Raw genomic sequence first — 20,399 nt, 5'->3', positions numbered from 1 at the left:
GGCTCCAAACACCCATCCCTTTTCCCCACAGTCACTTTCAAGAAAAAAAGGGTTTTCTTAAAGATTGTCTTGCATGGTAGAACTACAGTAGAACTGGTAGAACTACAGTAGCCTGCTACATAACTTGTCCAAGAAGCTAGAGTTTCTTTTTCACTTCTTTCCTGGGAAGTACAGAACTGCACATCAAATCTATATTGCTCTTTGACAATGTAAGTTGCTTAGGAGGACCAGTTTTCGTAGTGGTTTCATGTCAAGTGGAGGAGGAATCAAGAAACATCCCAGGAGTTTGGTCCAGACCTAATACTATGCCAACCACTTAGTAAATAGTAAGGAAAACATACTAATTCCACCCCAAAGTTCAGAGTTACAAACCCAAGCAATGTAAAAAAATGTAAAAATGTAAAAAAAAAAAGGGGGGGGGGAATTAACAGAGAAGAGTAAATGGGTAACAGAGGCAGGAGAAATCAAACAACTACAAATCGGTAGGTTATTGAAGATTAGGGCTAGAAGTGGGGAAACTGGTTATAGCTGGATGATAAACTGTATAGTCAACAATATGTAGTTGGAATAAGACCACTGTCATAATTTGTGACTATAGAAGTACCACTTATAAACAACCACAGTACTGTATTTTTCTTAGCATTAGTTAAGCCTAGAGGCACCAACTTTCTTAAAAAAATAAAATAAATGCAATTTATATAACAAAATTATTCTAGATTTGGGAAACAAACTAAACTGCTTAACCTCTCTTACATGCATAGGAATATAATGGGATATGCATCTTTTTTTTTAATTGACTAAACAAAGCATTCTATAAATAACTTGCCCTGAATTTCATGGCATTTCAGAAATTTTGATCAATGTTTCTGCTCCACTTGATGAAAGGATCTTTTCAGGCAAGGAGAATATGTAGACCTCAGAACAACGGCACCAATCATACTAACGCCCACTCCTTCTCTGAGCACGTAACTATTTTCTGTCTTTGTGCTTTGCTGCTGTATGTGGTGCACAGAGCCTCAAGAACACTCAATGACTGTTGTCACTATAAAAACAGACTAACACGATTACCTCTCTGAGACTGAAGTTTCAGAGGGGTAACCTTGTTTAGTCTGTAACTGTAAAAACGTAACAGTCGTCTTCATCTGAAAAAGTGGGTTGTGCCCACATCTACCCTATACATTTTTTCTTAGTCTCTAAGGTGCTGCAAGACTATTCTCTGAGACTGATGCACTATGGCAGGAGATACAACTGACCAGGTAAAAGTGCTGTCTGAGTCACTCTGGGCTTGTCTAACAAACATTATTTCACAGCATTATGGAGGTGTGAATCTAATCTTCTGTGTGTTATTTGTCCATCTGGACTATGCTGACATGTTTCTAGGCTAGTTCCTGTTTCTAGGCTAGCTTAAGAGAAAAAACTACAAAAGAGTTTATCCTCTACCATTTTCAGCTAAACACCGTAACTAGAAGGCAATTTAATATCAAAGTACTCAGCAACATATATTAGTGACTGTATAAAATGGCCTCTACTGTAGTAGAATACAGAGTGCAGGAAACTAAGCATCTACACACTTTATCTTCCATATGAGAAGCTGGAATGAAATCCTTACAAGAATATTAAATACCATGCAACGGAGGTCTGTAGTAAACTATCTGTGACCTGTCACATGCTGTAGTTTTTCCTGTAACTGGAAAAGGAACTTTTATTTCCACTAATTCTGACAAATTTTAATGCTCATTTTAAAAAACGGTGAATGAAAGTAGCATAAGTGATTGACTTACTTCCAAGTAACTGACTTTTCTCTGCTCTCTGAATATTTTTTTCAAAATATTCAAAAAATGTATTTTGAACAGGATTGTTTTAAATACAAAGATCCTAGAGCAATGCTCTTATAGGAACCAAGTTGTAAGTAAATGTTCTTCTCCATATTAGTGAATGTCTGCTTTTAAATCAAATGTTATCAGCTGTCAAATGCCTTTTCTAATGCATCTCCTGACTTTATCTTACAAAACAATATTGAGGAATATAATCTTATATTAAAGCTATTTAAGAAATATATTGTAAGTTAATGTCGTTCTCATATATGTATACAGAATGCATGAAACTAAAAGTAGTCTTCATACCCTTTTTCTCTTGTTCTCCTTCACCTCCTCTTTCTTCCTTACCAGCTTTTACTGCTTCTTGGTTTTAGTTTAATTGTAGTGCTAAGGGCTTATAATGCATCCTCTGTAATAATACCTGCTTTGCCCTTTCAAATAGAGACAAAGTAGCTACTACAGGCAGTCTCCGAGTTACGCGGATCCGACTTATGTCGGATCCGCAGTTACAAACAAGGCTTTTCTCGCCCCAGAGGACGGGAGCGGCAGGACGCCCAGATGTGCCGCGGTCTGCCACCCCTGTCCTCCGGGGCGAGAAAAGCTGCTTCCCGTCTCCCTGCTCTGCAGGGAGACAGGGAGCAAAGTCTTGGAGCATGCCCGCAGCGGGACAGCCCGGGCGCGCTTAAGCTGTCCCCTTGCGGGCGTGCTCCGCGGCTTTGCTCCCCGTCTCCCGACCAGCACACCAGGGAGATGGGGAGCAAAGCCTCGGAGCACGCCCGCAGTGGGACAGCCGCGGCGTGCCTGGGCTGTCTCGCTGCGGGCGTGCTCCAAGGCTTTGCTCCCCGTCTCCCTGCAGACCAGGGAGACGGGGAGCAAAGCTGCGGAGCACGCCCGCAGGGGGACAGCTCAAGCGCGCCCGGGCTGTCCCGCTGCGGGCATGTTCTAAGGCTTTGCTCCCCGTCTCCCTGGTCTGACCAGCAGACCAGGGAGATGGGGAGCAAAGCCTCGGAGCACGCCAGCAATGGGACAGCCGCGGCGCGCCTGGACTGTCCCGCTGCCCACGTGCTCTGCGGCTTTGCTCCGCGTCTCCCAGGTCAGCAGACCAGGGAGACAGAGCAAAGCCATGGAGGACTTGGGCGGTCCCGCCACCCCCGTCTCCCTGGTCTGCTGGGGAGGGGGGGGGGGGTGCAGCTAATGCCCCCCCCCCACAGCAGACCAAGCTTTTCTTGCCTACCCCTGGCGTAGAGCAGCTGGGGGCTGCCGGGTTGGTCCCGCAGCGCCGCTCCGGACCAACCCGGCAGCACCCCTGCTGCTCTGCCCCAGGCGCCCTGATTCAGCCGCTGCTGGTCAGTTTCAGCAGCGGCTGAATCAGGATGCCTGGGGCAGAGCAGCTGGGGTGCTGCTGGGTTGCTCCAGTAGCGCCGAGGAACCGCGCTACTGGAGCAACCCAGCAGCACCCCAGCTGCTCTGCCCCAGGCGTCCCCAAGTCAGCCGCTGCTGAAACTGACCAGCGGCTGACTACAGGAAGCCCGAGGCAGAGTTGCTCTGCCCCAGGCTTCCTGGAATCAGCCGCTGATCAGTTTCAGCAGCAGCTGACTTGGGGACGCCTGGGTTTCTTAAGTTGAATCTGTATGTAAGTCAGAACTGGCGTCCAGATTCAGCCGCAGTTAAAACTGTTCAGTTTCAGCAGCGGCTGACGCCAGTTCCAACTTACATACAGATTCAACTTAAGAAGAAACCTACAGTCCCTATCTTGTATGTAACCCGGGGACTGCCTGTACTGCTGTGTGATTCCCATATGCCTTCATAAATCAAACCTAATTCAAATCAACCATCAGGTTGATACAGGCCAAAGACTAGAAGTTAGGAAATTAAAATTTACCAGCAAGTCACTTTGCCTTTCTTTGCCGTTGCTATATTTAGAATGTGAGCTAAGGGTGCGATTCCCTTCTTTTACCTCTCATTGAACTAAAGTGAGTTTAAATAACAGTGTAGATACGTAACTACGGGTAGCGACAACAAAAGAGCAGCTGAACTAAGGGATGCATATACCCACTGTTGTATACTTAGTATGGCTCAGTCATGCTTGGTTCTGCCATGCCTCTGTTGCAGTTATTGGTGTTACTGAAGTTATATTGCTATTTATGCTTGTGCTAGCTGGATGAGAGATATGGAGAAATAAATTAAGATGCGAGAAAAGGAGAATAATATGCCTACCTTTGTACTGTAGACAGAGCCTAGATGTATTCCTAAAATGGGAATGATGTCGTTTAGGTGCTTTTCAAAGTCCTACTCTAAGGGAAAGTCATATGGGATTTGTGCTCTTAACTCACTTAGGTCCTTTTACAAATTCAACCCATACCCATCTTTGAAAAGAGCTTGCAGTCAATTGGCGAGTGTCCCCATAAATGTTAAATATTATTAGTGCTTGTAAAGTAGCTCTGGTGCTTCTTGTAAGATCCAAGAATCAGGCATTGAAGTCTTTACAACCAAACTATATTCAGTGCTACCCATCTGCATGACAAATAAAAAATGAGATAGACTTGTTTACCACCATTGTCTAATGTGAATAATGTGCACCGCTAAACCACATCAACCATAACTAGACTATTTTATATACAAAAACCCCTAATTTAATAATACAAATAAGGAGATGTTGCCTTTAATTTAAACAGAAAACAGAATTGGCAGGGTTCTTATATGCGAAACTGTTTCCTACGGCTTCTTTACAAAACACTTTTCCTTACAATTTCCTGCCATTCTAAACTGGTGGTGCTTCTGCACCTTGTTGTAGATCTAAGGGAGGAGCAGTTGATGCCATTATCATTTTTGTTGCACAGATTAATTTGACAGAATAAAATTGCTCTGGTGGCTGGGCTACTTTGTTACTGTCATAAATGGAACTATGAACTATGAAATTATGAAAACAGTTTAGCAGAGACACAGCATTTGATTAAGAAAGAATAAGCCACCCATGTTCAAACTGTTAGCCTGAAAGCTTAATTGTTGACAACACCTTCTGTGTGAGCTGTGAATAAAGCAAGTTTTCTGGCAACATGATGAAAATAAAATGGGCAAAAGAACAGCTTCCATCGGATGCAGGTCAGCTAGCTACTTTTCTTCTTGGGAGGGCTCTTAGCATACATTCAGCTGTCCACACATTCTCAATTGACTGACTAAGCTAAATCAACATAATCTTCAGAAAATTATTCTGAAAAACTCTAATGTAAGTAGAAATTATTCCATTTTCCTCCATGAGTTGTCAAAGCTATTCCTTGAACAGAAGCTATTGCAGGAAAGATCAAAGTCACCTCCCCCATTTTACAAGAGGGACTGAGTGAGATTCAAAGAATAAGTGGCAGGCATATGGTCATGATATAAATTGACATGGCAGACTGCAATCCTGGTCTCCTAACTGCCAAACTGATTCACAGCATCTCTCAGGCAAGTTATTTCATTCTGTCAAGGCTCAGTTGCTGAATCTGTAAAACAGGGAAGTAGCCCTGGTTTAATTCTTACATCCTTTCTATTTCCAAATTTAAGCACTTGTAAATGTCCAGTTTACATCTTGCCAAGCTATTTAAGGTCTAAAACAGTAAGTATGTGCTGGTCAGCATAGGGGCAGCTGCTCCATTCGTTGCTGTAACAAATGTAAAAAAACAAACAAACCGTAAATTAGTTTTTTTCAACTTGTTACAGCAGCAAACGGAGCTGTCATAGTATGGTATAGACACCCTCAACTCTTCCTGCAGTCAAGTGCTCCAAGGCTTATGTCTAATCCACTCGATCACAGTACAACTCTTCCCCTCCTATCCCTGTACCCCAGACAGAAAATACCCCCAAATGTTTTAGGGAAACTCACTATGTTTTTTCCTAATTTAACAGTACAAGAAGTGTGCTATGATTTTAAATTGGCTAGCTTCCATTCATCAACTAAGGGAAGAGGTACAAAGGTTCACAAAACCAATATTCAATTGTTATAAAACTAATTTAAAATGAAAATAAGACTGTGCACAGAACATCTGCACCTGTAATTGATGTTCTGGCAAACACTGCTTGAGGAAACAAAAGTTACATGGTACGATTGTTTTGTTTCCCCAAGGAAAAGTGACAGCAGCCCTGTTCTGAGACTACTGAATGCAAGCAACGCACCTCCACTACGCAATGAAAGTGAGGAAGGGCAGGTTTGGACATCCCTCTGCTTTCTATATATTATTATTAATATGTAACATCTTAATGATACAAAATGTAAATTATTTTATTCCCTGCAACACCCAGATAAGTATTATAATGAAACTGAGGCTGAAAGAGTTGCTCAGTGCCACAGACACAGCCTTCCATTAGACTGGATGAGAACTTGTTCATAGACCAGGTCTCCGAATCAATGAGCAATGCATTAACAGGAACCTCATAATAAAATCAAAGATCCACAACTGATTAGCCTTAGGCCTGACTATGGATTCTTCTTGTAGTTTTATTGTATGGATAACAATTCATCTGAAAATAATATTGGCGCATTCTGTAGGAGGGAACCACCTCTGCCACTCTGCGTGTAGAGTCACAGAAGTGCTGTTGGGGGAACTGCAGCTGCTCAGTTCCATCATAGAATCCCAAGAGAACCTCAGGTAGGGCCTTCTCCATTGAGTTTCTGGGAGTCTGAAATGCTCTCTGCATCTAGCTGTCTCTGAGCGGGGATGGGTAAGTTCCACAGTGAACCAGAGCATAAAGGAGTTAATGAATTATTCTAGAGACAAGAGCAAAAGTCAACTCCATTCCACATCATGTCTTGCCTGGACGGGGGAAACAAAATGGAAAGGAGGAAACTTTGGTGCATGTCCTCCCTGAACTCATGGAAGAAAGTGGTGACCTGAAAAGCCTAGCACTAGGAATCCTAGGTTCTTGGCTGACTTACTAATCATTTGTAAGAGTCAGCGAGCATTTGTGCTATTTCTTAGATTTCTACAGCACCATCCGCGGGGCTGAGTAACAGAATATGTCCACGTTGTATCCAGGAAGTCAGTGACACAGCCAGAATTAGAACCCCTGCCAGTCTCCTATGCTTTAATCACTTTATTGTATGAAACCTCCTCTGCAGCATCTACCCGGGAGAGGCCACGGACTTATTCGGTTCTTTTTAGTTATTTATAAGAACGGTGATTTTTTTTTACTTCATTCTTATTTGGACATGGTAGGTTTCCAAGTCTTGTTTTGGGCCATGCTATTCTTCCAGTAGCAATGTTTGTGTACTTCATTGTAGTAGATGTCCAGAGGCCTACAGGAGAGGGATGCTTATAAACAAATATTCACTTGTAAAATATACATTTATTGTGCTCACCAAAGCGAAAGTAAAAGAGGGGCCGGTTTGCTGCTGTGCTGGCTGCTCGCTCTCTAGCTGCTGCTTCCCGGATGTCACAGACCCCAATGTTGGCAGTGCGGAGCATTCTTCTCGCGGCTCCTTCACTGTGTTGCAGTCTACACCGTACCGCGGCAGCTCCATTCGCTGCTGTAACAAGTTGAAAAAAACTAATTAATTCATGTTTAGTTTTTTTACATTTGTTACAGCAACGACTGGAGCGGCTGCCCCCATGCAGTACAGCACACACACAGACACACAGACACTACGGTACACTCACGGAGCCACATGAGCCGAGTTCCGCTCTGCCAACATTTGTGTTAGTAATGTTAGCAAAGCAGCAGCAAGAGAGCTGAATGCTGGGACAGTGGGGAACTGCCTTTTGATTTACTTTCCATTTGACAGGCACAGAAGCAAAATATGCAGATCCTATCCCTTTCCCAAGCCCTGTCTCCCACTAAAACAGTATTGTGAAATTCAATACTATTGGTATTAATATTTCTAAAACATCCTCCCTTTATAATAGAGAGTTCTAGTATCAAACCCTATAAATATTTGCAGTTCCCCATGAAAACAGAGTACAAGAAACACATGAGTGATGTATTTGATCATAGGACACACATGTTCAAGAGGTCTTAAGAAGCACGTACAGCAGGAAGCCCAGTTACTTTATTATCCTATGTCCGTTTGAAGACAATTCATCTCCCCAAGTAGGAATGAGGAACCCTCAGCCATTCAGGTAAATAAAAGTTGAGAGGAAAAAATTCAAAATAACTCTTTACCAATTTTGTTTTAAAAATAATGGAGGGGAGGGAGAACAAAACAAACAGAAAACTACAAACATAGTGAAGACCTAAGACACAAATAATCATCCTTTCAGAAGGAATATACTGTAATGTCCTTTACTACAAAAAAATCATTCATTATAATGCTGAAACAATGTAGGGCCAAATTTCCCTCTCCACTTTTGCAGGCAAAGGGACTCAGCTCCACTAGATGTAGATGAAAGAATGCAAAAGGGTAGAATGCCATCTTTGCAGCACTGCTCCCCTCTTCCTCCAATCACAGGGAAGCCCCACTAAGTCCATGGCAAGATTTTGGAGGAGAGTGGGAGGACCCTCTCTTCCCTTTCAATATACATCAAGATTTCTACACCTAAATAAAGCAGCACTTGACTACTTCCTTCACAGAGGTCAATGTTGCATAGACAACAATCTCTGAACAATCTCTGCAGGAACTATAACAGTCGGTGAGGAGTCCAAAGAAGCACTAGTGAAAGAATGACTCTCTCCAGGAGTCCTGCCTTCCCTCACCACAGATTGCCAAACCCTTGCTCCCCGAGGAAAGAACTGGAAGGAATCTTTGGGTAGGTTCATCCTACAGGGTTCTCTACCTCATCTTTTTCCCTATTACATAGATTTCAGCGTTGGAGGATACAGTTTGGCCCTTAGATTGAAAGCACTTTGGAGAACAAGTTGTGAGACAGCAGGACACAAGTGGCTGTCCTCAGTAAACACTAATAATAGAACTATACATTATACCAGTGGGTGGTAGGTTTTTGAGAGGCAATGAGTGAGGAAAGGTGCACACAGGTTCCAGAGAAGCAGATTATGAAGAGTGCTGTATAAAAATCACTAGTTTAGTAAAAATGCAGAATGCACAGAAGTTTAGGAATCTTATAGTCTTATGGGATGTTTCGTTTGATCTGTCTAGTATTATAGCTGTTCCCACCAGCTAGCAAATGCCAAGCACAATGCCCAAATCATGCTACACTGTTCTGGATAGCTGGGACCGCAACAGCTCAGCCTGTAATGCCAAATTTCTTCTTCTTTTTTTTAATTAACATCTCCTGAACTTTGGGGGGCAGAGTCAATAAAGGCGAAGGACACAAAAACAGTATTTTGCTGTAGCATGTATGGGAGCAGATTAAACAGTAAACCCCAACCCATTCCTTCTGGCAATGACCTGGAATTTTGTAAAGGAAGACCTAACTATGGGCCATTGAGCAGTGCAGGTCCCAGGTGGAGCCACAGTCAGTTCAGTAGGACAAATACAAGAGTCTCGCATAGATACTATTACAAGACTAGGGCCTATGTTGATGCATATAAATCCATACTTGACTTCACAAGTCAATGGTTTCACATTAAAAAATAATCCATATATCATTGGAGCAGATGATGTGAAATAGCTCTTTCCTTATTTTATATCCAATTTACACATAGGATACTTTCAATGACGCATTAAACCAACATGCAGTAAAGTCAGTCTGAGTGTCTGTTTGTGCCTGTAAGTGAGTCTAGTTTTGATATTAGAGTGTATGTATAACATCCCTAGCGAAACAAGGAAAAGGTTAACCCAGATCTCTAGAAAGGATCATAGGTGCTTGCCCTTACTGTAGGAATCTTGCCTGAGTTTTGTAGTGGGGTGTGTGTGTCACTGTTACTACTGTCTTCCTCAAAAGATACACAGGCATGACAAACTTGGGATGCAAGTCTTGCAATGGAGCAAGGCCTAGTGCTGATAGGCAGGCCGTGATAAGCCTAACTCCTTTCCCCATTGTTCAGAGAACTTGTTTAGCTCACATTTTAGAGGGTTAGGGCAGTTATGTAGGTGTTTGTTTCCCTTCCCTGCAATAAATAACGACTACTGAAGACCCATGGCTAGTTTTATTTCCTGGCCATGTATATATGAGTATCCCATGGAATGTATGTATAAAATGTAAACACATCCAGGCAGACATATATATATATACACAAAAAGATGGTTGGAGTTTTGTATGTACAATTCATAACAAAAAAAAAAAAAAAAGGTTTCCTTCTGCCACAGATACTCCTGGCAATGTATAGATTTTTATTTTGGTAGCTATTTATACACTTGATAACTTCATACACTACTGGCACAACTATACACACCTGGAGGTTGTGGCAGGTATGCCCCAATTAATTTTGATCTCTTCTTTTCATATCCCTTCTGTGTGATGTCACCTGCCAAGAAAAGAAAAGGAAAATCAATAAGACTTGCATAAAGACATAGTCTAGCTGTTTAACGGAAGTACCATATGCTTCAGCACCACTGCACTGTCTGTTTCTCTTGACAATTATAATGAACAAATGAAAACACAGTATGATCATTCTACCCAGAAAGAGCTAATTTACACTAGACTCATTTTGGCAAGTGAACAGCTAGCCTTGATTTATTCCGGCAGTGGAGTCCAGAAGCATAATGTTTCAATCTCATTTTGATACGCTGTCACACAAGGCTTTCAAAAACTGCATTGGCCTTCATTAAATTAATCAACAATGGATTACATGGACTGCATGGGCCTGTAATGCCGAGCAAAACACATTACAGATTAGAAAAATCTCATTAATGTCACAAAATGCTAATCAAGCATGTAGGCCACAAAAGATTTCAGTGCCGCTATACTGCTGCTGAAACAAACATTTGGCTTAGTTCCTAAGCACTACTTTAAAAAAAACAATGCCTCAAACCCACCAAACATCCACTCTCAAACAGGATTATGTCTTATAAAGTGTCTCTGCCTAACTCTGCAATAAAGCATCTTGAAACTTCTGGACTCAGTTGTCCAAGGGGTTGAATATCCCATAAATCAGAACTGGGCACAATATGATCTACGGGCCAGATTCGGCTCACCAAGCCACCAAGATCTGGCCCATAAGAGACCCGCTGGCTCTCTGACTGCCCCACTCTCACTCGGCACTCAGGAAAGCTGACTGCAGGGCCATGTGCTTCTGTGAATACTGAGAGCCTGGGGGAGGGGACAAAAGGCTTCTCACACTGCTCCCACCCCCTGTAGCTCCCATTGGGTAATAACAGCTGGCCAATAGTAGCTGCCTGCTTGCAAGCCAGACAGCATGTGAAGTGCCCCTCCCCCTCATTGCAAATAAAGTTGAGATTTGAATTTCCCATACTTCATTTGCATAATGGCAGCCGCGCGTTTTCAAAAACGGGCTTTTCGAAAGCAAAACCACCGTCTAGATGCAGTGTGGAGGGGGAGGGGAAGAGAAGCTAGTAAAACCACCATCTAGACACAGTTCTTTTGAAACACCCTCCCCCCCCGTTTTTGAAAGAACCATAATGCCTGAAAAAAAAATGAGTTTACAGGTTTTTTCGAAAAAAGGTTAATCATAGAATCATAGAATAATAGGACTGGAAGGGACCTCGAGAGGTCATCGAGTCCAGCCCCCCGCCCTTAAGGCAGGACCAAGCTCCGTCTACACCATCCCTGACAGATGTCTATCTAACCTGTTCTTAAATATCTCCAGAGAGGGAGATTCCACCACCTCCCTTGGCAATTTATTCCAATATTTGACCACCCTGACAGTTAGGACTTGTGGGAAATTCAAATCCCGGCTTCATTCACAATTTATCTCCCTAATTCACATCCTTCTTTCGAAAGAGGGATGTAGTCTAGACATAGCCACAGTGTTCTCAGGAGCAAATATGGCCCCTCCAGCTGCTGTGAGCAGTACAGGGGCATGGAAGGCAGAGACCCTGGTTAAGGAACCTGCTGGGCTGCTGGCTGGGAGCCACTCAGTAAAGCTCTCCCAGCCAGAGAGCTTCTCCCAGCCTGCACCCCAGCTTCTCCTTCTCCCAACCTTCTGCCCCCATCCTACTGCTACCCCATATAACCCAAACCTTTTGCACCACTGCTCCAGCCCCCACACATCTTCCCAGACATCCCCTCCTATACCGCTCCTCAGATCACAGACCCCAGACCTTGAACCCCAATCCATTACCCCTGATCATAGCCCAAACCCCTGAACCCTCTCCTGTACTCTTGCCCCAGGTTACAACCCCCTTCCAAATCCTGCACTCCTTCCTATACCCCAGTTTGCTGCCCAAGGTCACAATCTCCTCCTTCACCCAAACTCCTTCCCAGATTCCACACCCTAATCCCTTACCCTAAGCTCCCTTCTGCATCCAACCTCCATCCCAAGCCCCTGCACCTCCTTCATTAATAAAATGGAAGAGTGTGGCCCTCAATCATTCACAAAAATTTTGGAGTGCCCTCCCTCATCAAAAAGCACTGCCCACCCCTGCCATAAATGCACTTAATTGATAGATCTAATTACTGCATTTGCATTTTCCACAGATGACAATTTTTGAAGATAAAGAAAAGGTGTTTCACACTGAAAGGGCAGAGGGGAAGATACAGGAAAGCACATTTTTTTCTGTCTAATTAAAAGTGAAGAGAGATCTGAATACTGAAGTTTGAATACAATTCTAGACCTATTTCTATTTACTGTTCAAAATATTAAGTTAAAGTTAAATAAAATATTTAAATTTTGACTTTTAACAAAAATAGATGTTTAACTTCAGCATGTCTAACTCCCCAAATATTTAAAAATGTGATAGGTTTAAAAATCAAAGAGATTTTAAATAAAAAAGAAATACAAATGGGGGAGAGAGGGCTTGTTGATTACTACTGTAGGAGCCTTTGAGGTGCACTTGGGTTCATTTTCAAACTTTGCTCTGTAACTGTAAGGGCTTCAAATTTACTTACAAATAAAAAATAGCAACCTTGAGATTCTCACATAGTCATAGGATTCCAGGAGCTGAAGCATTTAAGTACAATATCAGCTATTGTGGGACACATAATAAAGCAGAGGATTAGTAATCGTGACACAAATATCTCTTAATATCAATTGGCAAGGATATGCAGAGAGGTTACAGGCCTCTTATGGGAGGAAGAGCCTTACTTGGAGGGGCACTTAAAATGTTTGTTTAGATGTCCAGGCAGCCTTCACTGAGAAAGTAAAAACACAGAGGTTTTGCTTCATGAAAAAGGGATCTCAGATAGTCCAGGGTGAAAATGCTGATGAGACCTTTGGATGAAATAAAATTTCTTTAGGAACGAGGTGAATCTCTTAGTAAAGTTTAGTCTCTAGAAAGCATGTTATTTTGTTTTTACATGTAACCATTTGTTTCCAATATTCTTGCTCACTCTTACTAGAATCTTGAATCTTTGATAATCATCTTATCCTTGGTTTCCCTATAAACCTACTTATGAGCTGTGTATTAAGCGAAGTGGTGGTCACTGAATAAAGGGCTTGACTCAACCTATTCTGCTATGAATATGTGCTTAAGCAGTAAGAGCTGTATAGATGCAGCTTTTGGGACTTGGTCAGAGACTACTAAATTTATTTTGCATGGACCTAAAAGCCATCAGTAACTGTCATTAGATGAAAGATACTTTCGGTAGTTGCATAGTGTCAAGGTTTTGACTGGTCAAAAACAACCCTGGCAGCTCTAGTCACCACTGCTGACCAGCCTGTTACAAGCCCAGTCGGCAGCACAGCAGGGCTAAAGCAGGCCCCCAGCCAGCCCAGCTCTGTGTGGCTCTGTGAAGCAGCTGGCACGATCGATTCTTAGGCGAAGGGGCTATCACCCTGAATGTTAGCTCTGCAGCACCCATTAGTCAGGAACCATAATCAATGGGTGCTGTGCTGGAGGCACTTGCAGGCAGGGGCAGGGTGCAGAGTTAACTGGCTTCCAGGAGCCAAATGAGGTGAGTGCCGCTGGGAACCCATGCCCTAAACCTCTGCCCCAGCCCTGAGCTACCTCCTACACCCAAACTCCCTCTGCACCCCAACCCCAGAGTCTGTACCTCCTCCCACACTCCATCCACCTGCCTCAGTCTGGAGCCCCTTCTCACACCCCTAGCCCCTCAGCCCTATCCCCCAATGCTCTCCTGAATCCCAAACCTCTCATAACCAGGCCCTGCCCCAGAGTCCATACTCAGAGTCAGAACCCTTACTTGCTCCTACACCTCAGTCCCTGCCTGATGAAAATGCGGAGGGGAGATAGAGTGGGGGAGGGATCTTGGAAAAGGGGGAACATAAGCGTGGAGCTTCAGAGAAGGGGCTGGGGAAGGATTTAGGTTTTCTGCAGTTCGAAAATTGAAAACCTTGGAACTTCTTTAGGAAGAGTTCCCACCCAGTGACCTAGAGGCAAAGGGCCCCATATCCTATTACTAACACTCTACGCCACCCTCTCCCCCCAAAAACCAAAATGAAACAAAATAAAAACAATACTGAAAAAAAATTCCCATTATGTTAATATTTCTTACATTTAGACTAGTCAGAAATGTGAATTCTGCACAGTAATCATCAGCCTCTCTTAGACTAGTCAAAGAAATGTATTGTGCATATTACTGCATTAAAATGGTCTGGCTATGACATTTATTTTGATTTTAAAAAATAAAGAATTTACACCAATTTTCCTTTTGAATTTGATGAAAACAGATTAGCAAGCATTTATCATACATATCAATATTGAATCCAGACAGCTCTCGCTCATTCTGACTGCATATTTCTTTTCACTTTTATTATTTTACTAGAAGATTTACCCAGCATTGCTCAGATCCCTAATTCAAATAAATTTATTTTTCTTCATTTAAATCATAGCTCTTGGGTGGGGTGTTCAGTATGCAGGCTGCACCAGGGAGAGAGGACAACCCCAGCCTGCTCATTGCAGCAGCCTGGAACCAGGTTAAATTAAATTAATGGAGATTGCCTATCTCCTAGAACTAGAAGGGACCTTGAAAGGTCATGTCCAGTCCCCTGCCTTCACAGCAGGACCAAGTACCATCCCTGACAAATTTTTGCCCCAAATGGCCTCCTCAATGATTGAACTCACAACCCTGGGTTTAACAGGCCAATTCTCAAACCACTGAGCTATCCCACCACAGCCATTATTCCTGCAGCCGGCACAGTTGGGAATGGGGTGCATGTCCCACAGCTGGAGGAACAGTCATACAGACAAACTCTCTGAAATACACAGCAGAGAGCTATCCCCTTTCTCCACTCTCAACAGGACTGCTGCTCCACTTTGCTAGGTGTAGTACTGTTGTTTCTTATACAAGAAACTGCAGACATCATGTTATTTAGAATACTGATTTGTCTTCTACGCATATGTGACATATACATGCAGGTGTCCAGTATTCACTCGGACAGTCTGGTATTTTCATCTCCTGTCCAGTAAAAAAATTTTAGAGAATACCGGACACCTGAGATATCCGGTATTCTCTGAATTTTTCCCCAGCCAGGAGGCGAAAATGCTGGGCACGTGGCAACCCTACAAACACTCAGTGCCCAGCCTTCTGCCCCCTCCCCCCCCCCCCCGCAGCCCCCATCACCCCCAACCCTCTAACCCCATGCTTACCTGGTTCCCCAAGGCTGCCGGCACAAAATGGCTGTTGGCCAAAACACCTTAGTGCTCAACCGTTCCCCTGTTCCTAACCCTGCACTCACTCTTAAAAGGGACATACTTTTTTTTTTTTTTTTTTTTTTGGTTCAACAACTTTAGTCTTCCCTCACCTTCCCCCTCCCACCCCCCAACAGAATTTTTTCCCAGTTTATTTTTTGGGGGGAGGGAGCTGGTTTTTGGTATTTTTGTTTCAACTATCTGGCAACCCTAGCTTCACATGTTGAACACTGCTCTTGTAATCTCATGCATTTTCAGCCATACAGTTTCCTTTTAGTACTTCTTGTACCTACACTGGCCCTTATGTCAGGCAAATTTCTTTAAAAAAAAACCATAGGTAATTTCTATTGTTGCAGAAGAGAAGTCTGCAAACACTTGTGTTAGAAAAATACACTGGTACAGAAATAAAGAGAACAAGTAGTCTCTTTGATACCAAAAAAACCCACCAAAAGCAAAAACAAAAAACCCCATCAGCTGTTACCCACTGTCCATTACATGTTTATTTTCATGTTTTTTGGGGCTTTTTAGCACTTCCTCCCCTTCTATTCATACTTCTGAAGTACACTAAAGAGAAGGAAATATTTTTTGTGGAAGAACACTAGTGAAAAAACTCCACAAAAAACAAAATGGAAGCAATTAAATACAAAACTATTTGGGCTCCTTGCAATTAGTAGCAAGATTCTACTTTACACCCTTTATTAATTTTAAACACACAGAAAATCATCACTGCCCTGGCAACCAAATCTCAAAAACATGTGAAAGCAAAAAATAAAAACATTAACTATGCACTATTGATATCAGTATTATAGCCACGAAGAGGATGGAAGTCAAATGTGCCGTATGGTGTGGGGGTGTGCACAGAAACAATTTATCAGGATTACTTTTTATACTGTTTAAGATAGCCAGACATCAGAACAGAAACACTGACTGACCAACCATTAATTTTATGAATTAAACTGGTCAAAAGCTAACTGAACTCTCCCAGTGCTTTTATCACAACTCTTTTTTTTTCCAACTAAAAATTAATTTCTGAATGTCATGTAACAGTGATTGGACTAACCTAGCCCAGGATAGGGACTAAAGTTTGTCACCTGGAAAACATCTGCTGGACTACATTTTCTTTCAAAAAGAGAGTAAAATACATGTTGCCCTCCATTTTTTAATTAGCTCCTTTCAACTCAAAAGATCAGTGACATAATGAGCAGGTCAGAACTTAGACCTATCATCTGTGCCTATAGTATGCTCACGTAACCCCGATTCTCTCAGGAACTAGGATTTCATCCATGAGTATCTTTGCTCTTTTCAGTGAGCAGGCACTATAAAGAACTAACCTATTTTCCATGTGAGTATTTCCAAAACCATCATTCCTAAACATTTCAACTTCCTACATATGTGCATGAATAAACCAAAGCAAGACAATGGACCAAATCGCATGGAAATGGAAGAGAACCAAAGACGTGGGTTTTTTAATGCAACCTCTACCAAGAACAGAGCAGGTCAAAAGATTAGAAAAAAGCTTAGTAAAAATGTCATTGAAATACTCTTACACTTCTTTTTTGGTCAAACCTCGACACTAACAACAACAAAATATGAAAAACTGAATCGGGAAAGTGTTGACCATTTCTGCTTATGAACTAATTAACATTATCATAATTATGGTGTTAATATTCTGAAATACTCCACTGGGATTATTCTAGAGAGAGTGGGAAAAATGCTGGTTGTACGATCCAAGTGACAATGTTGAATGAATGAAATGTTATCACTGTTTCAAATGTTATCACTGTATCCCATTGTTCAGTGGGATAGGTCACAGGATGTGGAATCTGGAGACCTGTACTCTATGATCTGGTCTTTGTTGATTCATTTAAAATATCTATGCCATATCTCTCCCTATTTTTCAAAATGGAAGCTGCTAATGCTCACTTACTATGAGCATATGATATCTATGGACAAAATGTACCGAGTGTTAAATATTCACTATTATCCTATTAATATTTTGTGAAGTTTAAGTTTGGTGAAGTTTAAAGTTACTGTTAAATTTATTTGGCAGTATCTTAAGTGACCTTTTATTTTTTCTTGCTTCGAATTCCTCCTGAATATTCTTCAGAGATTTACATGTATGTCTTCTCTATCCTACAAATGTAAAAACTACATTTTAGTTTTTTCTGTTCCTTAACAAAGATCATGGGGAAGGAAGGGGTCAAATTCAGAGATGGCATATAAGGTAAATGTCAGTAAACAAGTAGCAGCAGGCAAAGGGTACCTTACAGTAATTTGTGAACACTGAGGTTGTAAATTACAGGCTGAGGAGTTGGAATAAAAACATGTAATATTAAAGTAGCTCCCAAGTCACTCCATCTGGCTTCCTAGCAAATAAGCTGTACCACAGCTTACAAGTAACATTTCAGTTTGACCACAAAAGTGAATTTTCCACTTTCATTTTGATTCAAAGTATCTACAAACAGCATCGTCCTCTCTCCCCTAATGCACTTAGAAATGTAAGTTTTAACCTAGCCAGTCAATCAGAAACATTAATGCCATAGATGCATGGCTACCAGTGCTTGGCTCAAAGGAAGTGGAGCATTTCAGAGTAAAGGAGGTATCTCCGTACAAAGTCTTGTTTCACACTGTAATATCAATTGGCTGATTCTAACTACAAACATGCTGCAAATGTGGATTTAGGGGTTAATGAACATAATATAATTAAATTAATGACCACAATATAATTAAACTAAACATCTTTGTGGAAGGAAAAACACCACAGCAGCCCAATGCTGTAGCATTTAATTTCAGAAAGGGGTACACATAAAAAATGAGGAGGCTATTTAAACAGAAATAAAAGGGTACAGTGCCAAAAATGAAATCTCTACAAGCTGCATGAAAACTTTTTAAAGACACCATAATAGAGATTCAACTTAAATTTATAACCCAAAATTTAAAAAAAAAAGCATTAAAAGAAAACTGATAAAGTAAAAGAAACAATGAAAGGCAAAAAGGCATTGTTTAGAAACTGGAAGTTAAATACTAGCAAGGAAAATTGAAAAGAGCATAAAGAAATCAAAGTGTAAAAATATAATTAAGAAGGCCAAATAAGAATCTGAAGAGCAGTTAGCAAAGACACAAAAACTAATTTACGCCCCCCTCCCAAAAAAAAAACTTAGGTACATCAGAAGTATGAAGCCTCCTAACAATGAACAGCCAGTGGGGCTACTGGATGATCCAGATTCTAAAGAAGCACTCAAAGACAATAAAACCATTGCAGAGAAACTAAATGAATTCTTTGCATCTGTCTTCCTGGCTGAGGACATCAGGAAGATTCCCAAATGAAAGCCATTCTTTTTCAGTGATAAATCTGAGTAACTGTCCCAGATTGAGTTGTCATTAAAGGTGCTTTTGGAACAAATTAAAGAGTAATAAGTCACTGGGACCAGATGGTATTCACCTGAGAGTGCTGAAGGAATTCAAATATGAAAGAGCAGAACTACTAACTATAGTCTATAAGCTATCATTTAAATCAGCTTCTGTACACGACTGGAAGATAGTTAATATGATGCCAATTTTAAAATGGCTCCAGAGGAGATTGTGTCAATTATGGGCCAGTAAGCCTAACCTCAATGCTGGGCAAACTGGTTGAAACTCAGTAGAAAACAGTTTTGTCAGATATATACATGGACAGACATTGTTGAGGAAGAATCAACATGGGTTTTGTACAGGGAAATCATGCCTCACCAATCTACTAGAATTCTTTGAGGGGGTCAACAGGTATGTAGACAAGGGGGATCCAGTGGATATAGTTACTTAGGGTGCATCTACATAGCAGGGCTTAACTCAAAATAAACTACACAAGTTGAGCCATGTCAATTGCGTAGCTTACTTTGAAATAGCTTATTTTGAAACTGGGAGCGTCTACACAGCACTTATTTCAAAACAGAATACTCTTCCTCCAACTTCCCTTACTCCTCATACAATGAGCATTACAGGGGGTGGAGTAGGAAATCCTCCTGCTTGACAGCATTTCGACATTATTTCAAAATAACTGCCTGCTGTGTAGATGCAGTAACACTAGTTACTTCAGAATATTATACTCACTTACATTTTAAGAAAGCCTTTGGCAAGGTCCCTCCTCAAAGGCTCTTAAGCAGAGTAGAGGTACCATGGGATAAGAGGGGAGGTCCTCTCATGGACTGGTGATTCATTAAAAGATAGGGGGGAAAAGGGTAGATATAAATAGTTTTCAGAAAAGAGAGTGGTTAATAGTGGAGTTCACTGGGGTCTGTATTAGGACCAGTCCTTTTCAAAAAAGGCATACATGATCTTAAAAAGGGGGTAAACGGTGAGGTGACAAAATTTGAAGATGTTACAAAACTACTCAAGATAGTTAAATCCCAGGCAAACTGTGAGGAGAAGGATCTCTCAAACCTGGGTGACTGGGCTACAAAATGGCAGATGAAATTTAGTGTAGATAAATGCAAAATAATGCATGTTGGAAAATTAACAGAATGTTGGGAACCATTAAGAAAGGGACAGATAACAAAATATCATACTGTCTCAATATACATCCATAGTACACCCACATCTTGAATAGTACATGCCAATGTGGTCGTCCCATCTAAAATAAAAGATATATTGGAATTGGAAAAGATTCAGAAATAGGAAACAAAATTAATCAGGGGTATGGAACAGCTGCCCTATGAGGAGAGAGAAATCAGACTAGGACTTTTCAGCCTGGAAGAAAAGGGGGGGAATATTGAGGTCTATAAAATCATGACTGCTGGAGGTAAAGTTAAAAAAAAATGTTTGAACAGGTGAGACTACCATTGGATTATATTACCAAAAATAACACTATTTCATGTAAAATAAATAAAATAAGTTGCTTGGGTCTTTAAAATTGTTTCTACTCCTTCTCACAAGACTTAGGGATTGCTAAGTAAAATAATAGGCAGCAAGTTCAAAACAAACGAAATGAAGTATTTCTTCACACAACACACAATCAGCCTGGC

General features: G+C 41.5%; 1 protein-coding gene across 5 annotated transcripts in view; it reads right to left on the bottom strand.

Annotated features, from left to right (window-relative positions):
• The window catches only part of DIP2C (DIP2 acetate--CoA ligase C (putative)), a 524,374-nt gene that overhangs the window by 214,351 nt on the left and 289,624 nt on the right, over positions 1-20,399 (bottom strand). For 2 of the 5 annotated variants that reach the window (XM_006111894.4, XM_006111897.4), the window contains exons 2-3: positions 10,083-10,154; positions 7,153-7,320 (exon numbers count right to left, since the gene is read on the bottom strand). In XM_006111894.4, coding sequence (XP_006111956.1) covers positions 7,153-7,320; positions 10,083-10,154 — 240 coding nt within the window. The remainder of the gene's footprint in view (positions 1-7,152; positions 7,321-10,082; positions 10,155-20,399) is intronic. The other 3 variants (XM_006111900.4, XM_006111901.4, XM_089776776.1) reach the window with 2 other exon arrangements.

This window comes from Pelodiscus sinensis, chromosome 2 (genome assembly GCF_052426305.1).
Source record: "Pelodiscus sinensis isolate ZL-2025 chromosome 2, ASM5242630v1, whole genome shotgun sequence".
Lineage (NCBI taxonomy): Eukaryota > Metazoa > Chordata > Testudines > Trionychidae > Pelodiscus > Pelodiscus sinensis.
The sequence above is the reverse complement of the archived record's forward strand: the minus strand, read 5'-3'. Positions and strand labels throughout refer to the sequence as shown.